This window comes from Parambassis ranga, chromosome 21, assembly GCF_900634625.1.
Source record: "Parambassis ranga chromosome 21, fParRan2.1, whole genome shotgun sequence".
Lineage (NCBI taxonomy): Eukaryota > Metazoa > Chordata > Actinopteri > Ambassidae > Parambassis > Parambassis ranga.
This window is the reverse complement of record NC_041041.1, coordinates 21,149,001-21,157,552: the sequence shown is the minus strand read 5'-3', so window position 1 is coordinate 21,157,552 and position 8,552 is coordinate 21,149,001. Positions and strand designations below refer to the sequence as shown.

General features: G+C 39.8%; 1 protein-coding gene across 1 annotated transcript; it reads right to left on the bottom strand.

Annotated features, from left to right (window-relative positions):
- Positions 1–286: 286 nt before the first annotated feature.
- Positions 287–8,225, bottom strand: LOC114426202 (pyridoxal kinase-like). The gene is made up of 11 exons (XM_028393443.1): positions 7,949–8,225; positions 7,054–7,108; positions 5,197–5,301; positions 4,602–4,685; positions 4,493–4,527; positions 3,460–3,545; positions 3,325–3,370; positions 3,126–3,237; positions 2,855–2,991; positions 2,676–2,742; positions 287–1,536 (listed from the first exon to the last, which is right to left on the bottom strand). Exons 1-11 carry the CDS (start codon positions 8,027–8,029, stop codon positions 1,415–1,417), a joined length of 930 nt encoding a protein of 309 aa, XP_028249244.1. The 5' UTR covers positions 8,030–8,225; the 3' UTR covers positions 287–1,414.
- Between the last annotated feature and the right edge of the window lie 327 nt (positions 8,226–8,552).

Below are 8,552 nucleotides of genomic sequence, written 5' to 3'. Positions count from 1 at the left end.
ATGATGAGACTGATCAAGTCACACAGGAAACCGTTACTTCAACTTATTGCTGTTAAAGGTGGATCTACAAGCTGTGGAATGATGGAGGTACTTATGGTTCAGAGATTTTTATTCTTTTTGGCTTCATTTTAACCAACTTGCCTCAAGCCTAACGATAGGTTTTTACATATATGTAGTGTATGTTATATAATTAAATAGATATTAAATTTTTCAGGATGGACAGTCTGAAAACATGCTACCTACAGTCAAAAAGAATACAATGAACACAAATAAAATCAACACAACGTCGGTAAAAGATTAACAATTTATTATTTCTGTTCATATATTGCTCTACGTTAGAGCAGCTAGCAGCTCAAGGTTTAGCACTTGACTTTCTATTATGTGTAAGGATCAGCTATTAGCACACAAAAACATTCACAACTGAGTGCTGCCTTTCTAACGCTGTTAATAAGGCTATTACACAGTGTGATCTCACAGATGGACTTGTTTTTTTTCTTGATATATGATAACAGTCACAAAATGAAAACAAGGATCAATTAGTAAATGTATTAAAGATTATCTGTGCAAATACCTCATTTTGAGATGTTTAAGACATGGATCAAACACGGATGATATTTCAAGAAAGTATTGCATAATTAAAAAAAAGTTTCAGAAAATTGATCAAAAGAACATTTTTTGACATCAGCCATTATCAGGATTATCATTAATATTACAGTCTGACTAAAAAATAAAACACTGAAATAACATCTCTGGACTACATATTAATTGCATGTCACATCTCAGCACGTATCCAGTCTGAATGTACAAGATGGTAACACTTGACCTGAAGTGATAAAACACCCAAGTGCATGTTAAGCACACTGCATGCTGCATTGTTTAATTAAAATAATTTCAGAAAAATATGCATAGTGCTTTCTGCACTATGAGTTCTCACCAGTACATTTTTCATTACAGATAGTACACTGATGTGCTAATAATGGCGTGTGAGAAACGCACTTAAAATACCTATGACTAGTCCTCACTATAGTGGAAACAAGTAGAGGCATGGTCACACTTACATCACTGGGTCTGTGAATGTTCTACTCAGTTTAACTGGAATGAGTTGTTTCTTTAACAAGAACCTATCTCTGATTCTGCCCATCAATAACCTCTGGTCAGTTAGCTGATTTCCAATTGTTTTGAATTAAGGACGGATGATGTCTACACAGGCCATAGTAGGGACACATATGGCAGTGGTTCCAGTGTGTTTGTGGACAGAATGTACGTACAAACAAATTCTAGTGGTACTCCCTCAGAGTTTCTGTAAGGCTGCGACAAGTGACAGTCTTTGATGTGACAATCCTACATGTGTCTGGCAGAGCGCCCCAGGTCGTTACCATCACAATGTGAAGCTTCACATGGAATGTTGCCACCTTCAGGACGTTTGTATAACACTAGCTTCCACTACGATGGCAGGACTCTCTATGTCGGCTTTGCTCTGAACCATCCTCAGCTCCAGTTGTGCAGGACTTGGCCTTTTCCCTGGACCGGCCATTTCTGAAAGATAAAAGTTAAAGGAGTTCAGTTCAAGGAAGCCACCAGGTTTTTAAACTGTGTATTGCTAGTCAACGTAGAGGTAAATCATGTGACTTTGGCCGCATGATAGACGTAGCCATCCTCACAATCTTAATTAGTTTTCTTCCGGTCACCATCTTGACAAGTGACCATATTTGGAATCAGAGGGTAGAGCTGGGGAAGAAGCCAAGGGCGGATGGGACTAAGAAGATGAGAATCATAAACCTGCCGGTCTTCAAGCTAACCCTTTGGACTTCCTTAATGTGATGTGTAATTGTAGATATAGTTTTAGCAGCTAATTTAATAATTTAATACTTTCCTTCAGGTATTTTACAGACTTTACCATGAACAGTATATCAACCATATGTTTCTAAGGCCCTGTTTTAAGTCTCTGTGGGAGACATAACGTTGGCAGTGTCCCAGTCTGCCTAAACTTCAAGTACAGACAAAGAGGTGTCACATAAGTAAAGCTGAGGCAGGAGTGCAGTCTCTGAAGAGGCAGCTGTGATTCGACACATGCCTGTCACTCAAAGCAGTCACACCCATGGTTATGTAATTTTTTAAAAGAGACCAAAACCTATTTTTGTACCAGCCTGCAAACATGTTTGTTCCTGTTGTAAAGCTGCTGACAGTTTAACCTGGGAGTGTATGTGAATCACTTTTTGAGAGAGCCCCTAGTGGCTGAAGGGTGAACTACAATTTTGTTTTAACGCTTCAGTGTGGGCTGAACAGGCTTTATTTCTGAGCAAGGACTGTGATGTGTAGCTATAAAAGAAACAGTTATGATGCTACTTACTTGCATTTTTTTTAAATACACCCATAATTAAAAAAGTCAGATGTGCAAATGACCCATGCCATGTGCACTAAGGTTGTGGGGCAACAGAGCATTGTTTTTCATTATCATGCTTTTCTACAGCTTTTATGCAATACCTATCAAAGGCCCAACCAAATCTGATGTTTCAAGTTAAGGTTGATGCAATCAACTGAAGTTGATACATTGACTAATTCTTGATAGAGTATTAACAATGCAAGGGAGCAAAGAGCACTCCCAGTGAACAACTTAAGAGAAGACAGAGAGACCTCATGACAAACTGACGACAATGAACACACACAAATCTTACCGTTAGCATAAGTAATGGTCCTTTTAATGACATGGTGCATGACCGAAACTGTCTTCTCACAGGCTGCCTGTAAAACACAAACGGACAAAGTTACATTCAGCTAATGTTTTTTATTATATGAATAACAACATGATGAGACTCTTCTAACATATGCCTGAAAATCCACAGGTGTTACTTACCTTCAGGTCTTTCGGGTATTGGTGAGTCCAGGCTAGCAACATGGCAGCGAAGAGATCTCCTGTTCCCACAAATACAGCATCCACTTTAGGGATGTCCATGCAGATCTTCTGATTGGTGTTGATCCCATCTGGTTTCCCTGTAGTAAAGGAGACACAGTGTTATCCCAGCTGTCAGGGGGAACCGCATTATATTTTATGTGCTATATATATAATGAGGATGCACAATATTAGTAAAGTAAGCACTCTGCTTGGGGACACTTTGGTACTTTACTTAGTTTTTGGCTCCCAAGTGCCACCAAGAACTGGTCCCCACGTTTCGAGGGCAGCTCTGTACTAGTGAGGACCACTGTCTCTGGACCCATATCATGCAGCAAGTCCATTACCTGGAAAAAGATAAAATCACGTCTTCTCAAGTGTTTTTGGTACAACAAGCTTAATCCAAAGAGGGCAAAACAGAAAATTATACTCACTTCAATAGCATCTTTTTCTGACTTAATTTTCCTCCCTGTTAACAGTCTAAGACAAACAGAAAAACAGCTTGGCTTTTTAAGGAGGTTACATTTTCTATTCTTTAATTTTAGTCTGTAATGATCAAATGCACTCACTCGGCTTCAAATTGGTTGGGTGTGAGGATGTCAGCCAAAGGCACTACTTTGTCCTTGTAGACAGGCAGCAGGAACTCTGGAACATACTGACACAGGCAGCAGAAAGCAGGTTTTAACTGTACTGCATGACTGAAATAATTTTATTGTGTGCTATCATCAGTGAAATTTGAGCCAACAATAGTTTGACCCAGAGTTGTGAAGGCATCATCAATAGAATAAAAACCTGTACAGTGGTGTTGCTGGGGGTAAATAAGACATGGGGATGTCATCATCAGGACTAGATGATCATGACCCTTAGGTGTTTCCTTAAAAGTTTCCTTTCCAGATAGAGCAGTCTCCAGTTGGACTAATTTGTGTAACTAGAGGCAGTATATATAGAGACCAAGGGTATGGTGTCTAAGAACGGCCACACAAATACAAAACACACAACAAAAATGCAAAACCCACAAAGCAAGAAGTAAATGCGAAAGCCTGACAATGGAAGTTATGCACAGATGAAGCTAGCTCCACAAGAAGTGAATGATTCTGCAAAGCCTGCCAATTGAATGGAGAGAAGGTACAGTGGAAGTTGTGTAAGACACTCACACCAGTGTTGCCAACATCTGTTGTGCAGATAACGTTCATTGTGACTAACAGGACTTTGTATTTGTGTTGCAGGATTCTGTGTTGTGGGTGTTTTTGCGGGCCTTCTCAGCCACCATACAGGAGGATTTTAGTGTTTACTTGTCTAGTCATGTCTATTCTCCTTCACTGTAATACCGCAATCAGATGTTTAGTTTTAGATTTCCAAGCCTTCCCATATCCCCTGCAAGACCGTAACCTTATCTTCAGCATACTCATCACAGTGTAGGTATTATGAATTAGTCCAAAACCCATTGAGACAACTCTTTGATTGTAATGAAACTTCTCCTCATTCAATTTATAAGCTTTGCACAATCATTCACTAAATCCATAATATCATTGAACAGATCACTGTGGTCTAAATCATCACTGTCTAAATAGTGCATAAGAAAATCAACTGCAGGGTGCTTACCATAGCACCGTGGTCTCCCATAACAGGGTCACAGACTGTGGAGAAAAAAATCCCAAGATTTAGTTTTTTCATTCACATTCCAGAATGGAAAGCCCAAACTACCACTCACCATATACCAGACTGGGATTGGCCTTCTTCAGCTCCTGAATAATATCAACCACCATCTCCAGGAAAGATGTGTCCCTGCTGTACCCTACAGGAAGACAAAAACATAAAACAAGTTTTATTGACATAACAAAAATAATCTAATTCTAGACGAACAACAATTATCAGTTTTTGATGAACTGGTCATCAGCAGGTGTGCAGACCTCACTGAGCATGCTCAGTGTTAATGTGACAGCACAATTAGAAGAAGACTGAACAAGCACAGTTAGTTTGAAGGGTTAAAAGGAGAAAGACTCTTCTGTCTAAAAAGCACATGGAAGCAGGACTGAAAAATAATATACTGGTAATCAGTGTTTTAAAAGGGTCTAGTCAAAGTCCAGGCCTCAACCCAATTTAAATGATAAGGTGAGTGTTCATAAGAGAATATCCCAAAACATCAATAAACAAAAGCAATGTTTGAAGAAGAATTACAGGTTTAACATAACCCTGCACTACATTCACTGCACTGAGGTCCAGTCGGTTCAGGCTGCTGTTTAGTATTCTACAAAGTTGTGAGGTTTCAGATTTCTACATAACAAGGAGACGTTTCTTAGACCCACCTGTGAGGATGTAGTCATAGTGGTTCACCTTATTGAGCCTGATGCCCTCATATAGGACGTTCAGCTCCTCTGCTGTCAGGACCTGTCCCTTCCAGTGGGCGTAGCCTGAGAGGACAGCAAAAACAGGGTATACTGAGGTTTAATGCTGACTGAAGCTCCACATGAAGTTCAAATATTTGAATGCAACACTGTGTTAGATTTTTGAACATGTTTTTGGGTCTTTTTACACAAACTAGTGATACATTGCATAAGCCCTGTTGCATATTAATCTACAGAGCAGTCTCTGTTTTTCCACCTCCCCCCAAATCCCTCAGTGGAGAGTATCTCTTTTTTGCAGTGTCCCAGGCCGAGAAGGGCCTCACACACAGGCTGAATGAGAATCTTGTTCCCTGGCTGCTAGCTCCCTCCTTTCTTTGTCCTTCTTTCATCATTAACCTAGAATAAACCCGCATGAGCGCCTTCAGACTACAAATGATTGGACACAAAAAAGGACACACACAAACACACTTTGGTCTACTGGAGTTCACATGGAACTCATAGTTGACCCTGAGCCAGCTGAGCGCACCTCCTGCAGCGAGGACTTAGGATAAAAACTCACAGCAAAGTAGAAGCATGTGCTGTAGTGGGATCTGAGGGAATATTAATGCCTCAGCTGAAAGTCAGGGTTATGGAATATTGTTGTTTCTTCACACTGGTACCAGCTAGAAGTAGGATTACAGACTCACAGTGTACAGTTTCCTCTTAGAAGTGATTTCTGTGTGACTGACTCCTGCCCCTGTGGTGGAGGCACATTCTTCTCATACTTTGGCACATAAACCCTGAAAAATAATCCAGTCCTCCCTGCAGGTGTCTGATCCCACTAGTGTCCAAATGTTATTGTCTTCCCTAACTGGGCAACATGCTGCAGTTGTGTAACTCCAATAATACTGCACATATGTAACAAGCTACGTAACACATACCTTTAAAATCCGTATGCTTAACCAGTAGTTTTTAGGTTGATTGTTTTCTCTCTTAGTACCAATATGCTGCCATTTTCTTGTTTTGACAGTCAAACACAGGTAGAACTAGTTACAAATCTTCTTCATTGCTATGTAAACACAAGGTCTGTGAAAACCCTGTCTGTGTGCATCTCTAGTGGAACTCACATAACTAAACTCCTTGGTTTGGATAGGCTATCAACCCCCTCCCCAGGGCTCCAGCCCCATTTCATGGAAAGAATCTTTGCAAAATGACTGAGTATGGCTGGCCATCCAGCACAGAGGCTGCACCTTGTAACCAACTGAATGCTATGTCTTCTTCATATACTCCCAGACAACCACACAACATGAAAATACAGGATCTACTATGATCAACAATTCATTGTTTTGTTGGATTTTGCACGCTTTGTAGCAAAGTAAGATATTTGATGATTTATTATGTTTCTTTCTGACTGACTTTCATGTCTTGAAAACATTAGCTTTATCCACATTCTTTCTGTCCCTCTAATCCTGACTGATGCTGAGATCCACTGAGTCACATAAAGCGAGCATACAGAGCTTATCCAAGAGTTTCTGTGCACACAGAGCAAAGTACAGGAAAAGTAATTAACTCTTTTTTGTAATTGTGCAGCGTGTTGATTCACTCAGACCTCTGAGTTTCTTCTCATGCGACACTTATCAATTCAAACATCTCCTTTTCTGTCCTTAAAATTATAGAGACATGACATTACTCCTGTAGGATATAAATACAACTTTTCATTCTTGTAATTAATACGGAAGTAGTGACAACAAATGTTTCATTTGAGTTGAGATTTGTTGAGTTATTAACAACACACAGGAATCCATCTTTGTCAAACTAAATGAACAACATTCAGCCAACCTGTGTGATTGGAGAACTGCACAGAGTTGATTGAGTCCACTTCAAAACCCAGCACCTGAGAAGAGAGCAGTGAAGCAGCTGTAAAAACAGATGTTTACACAAAAGGTTTTGCCTTGTGAATAAATTGTCCTGCACTCATTTGTGGACAGGATAAAGTCCAGCTAGTTGTAGAACCATAAATTAAACTAACCTCTCTTTATTATATGACCATTTGGCACTACATGCAGTTTATGTTTATTCACATGCACGGCACATTCCTGCAGTTATTCTTATTGCCCTTAATATTCTTCTGACTGTACACATTCTTATCCTGTGTTCTTCCCTTTGTTTTACATTTTTATATAATATATCAAGCGTTTTTTAAACCTGCCTCTGCTTTTAACTTTAGTTTTGTTTGTTGTTTTACTTATTATAATAATTGTATTCTATGATCTTACAGTGCTGACTTCAATAGTATGGTGCCTGTGCAAAAAAACCAACAACAAAAAACAAAACAAAAACACAACAAAACAAACAAAAACCTCCAGAGCAGACTGTCCCTGTTTTGTACCCGTAGCCAAACTATGTGCGAGAAAAAAGTTGTAACACATTTAAACATTGTTTAAGTTTTTTCATTTGAATTATTTTACAAATATTAAATATACAAATTATATAAAATATGTTTACTTTTAGTGTACACCAAATTCAAGCTAAGGGATTATAAAAAAAAGGCCTGTGATGATTGTTTTAAGGGCGAAAAAAGGTTGCTGACATCACGTTACAGTGTGTGTAAGATCAGGAAGTGTCACCATGCACCATGCAGGTTGTCTATATCGTTTCTGACTAATCTTATGTTGTTTGCCACAACGCGCGGATACAAACAGCGGAGCTGAGCGTCATCAGACTGAGCTCTTACCTGCAGCGGGAATGTTGCCGATTTGTTCCCAACGTATCCCCTGACAACATGACTCTGAATGGACAACACACGACACTCCATTACCGCAAATGTGCGTTTACAAACACCAAGCAGAGACAACCGGCGCTGTGTATCCTAGAGCAGCATTAAAGATGCGTCAGGCTCCGACACGCTGGAACTTAGCATGTGGGGAAGTCTTGAAGGGCAGAAGCGGCGCCGCTGATAGTGACAGTTGCACTTTTTCTTCAGGCAGCTAAACGGACACCTAAAGTGGTGCATTTAGGGACGCGCTAAGAACATCGAAAGCACCAGTTTCGAACCCGACAAAAAGTTCCGGCCAAAAAATGAAGAAGTGAATGCAACTTACTTCCAGAAACAATATGCATATGCATATATGTTAATGGTTTTAGTTATGTGTGGAGTGACTACCCTCTGCGGGTTGAAACTGTAAATAGAGATGGAGACATGACAGCTTTCCAAAAGTGTGGCCAAAACATCTCTGCTGCTCCCTGGTGGCAGACTGCACTATAGATCATAAACCCTCACTGCCAGATCATGCTTATATTGGTTAAGTGTTCATTTCTGACATTTTCCAGTAGGTAGC

Excerpts from the sequence above, each read along its gene's own strand:
- LOC114426202 (XM_028393443.1), bottom strand. The coding sequence starts at position 8,029 with ATGGAGTGTCGTGTGTTGTCCATTCAGAGTCATGTTGTCAGGGGATAC. Across the intron at positions 2,992-3,125 it reads ACTTGGGAGCCAAAAACTAA|GGAAACCAGATGGGATCAAC; the intron begins GTAAAGTACCAA and ends CCTTTACTACAG. Across the intron at positions 1,537-2,675 it reads GACCATTACTTATGCTAACG|AAATGGCCGGTCCAGGGAAA; the intron begins GTAAGATTTGTG and ends TTTATCTTTCAG.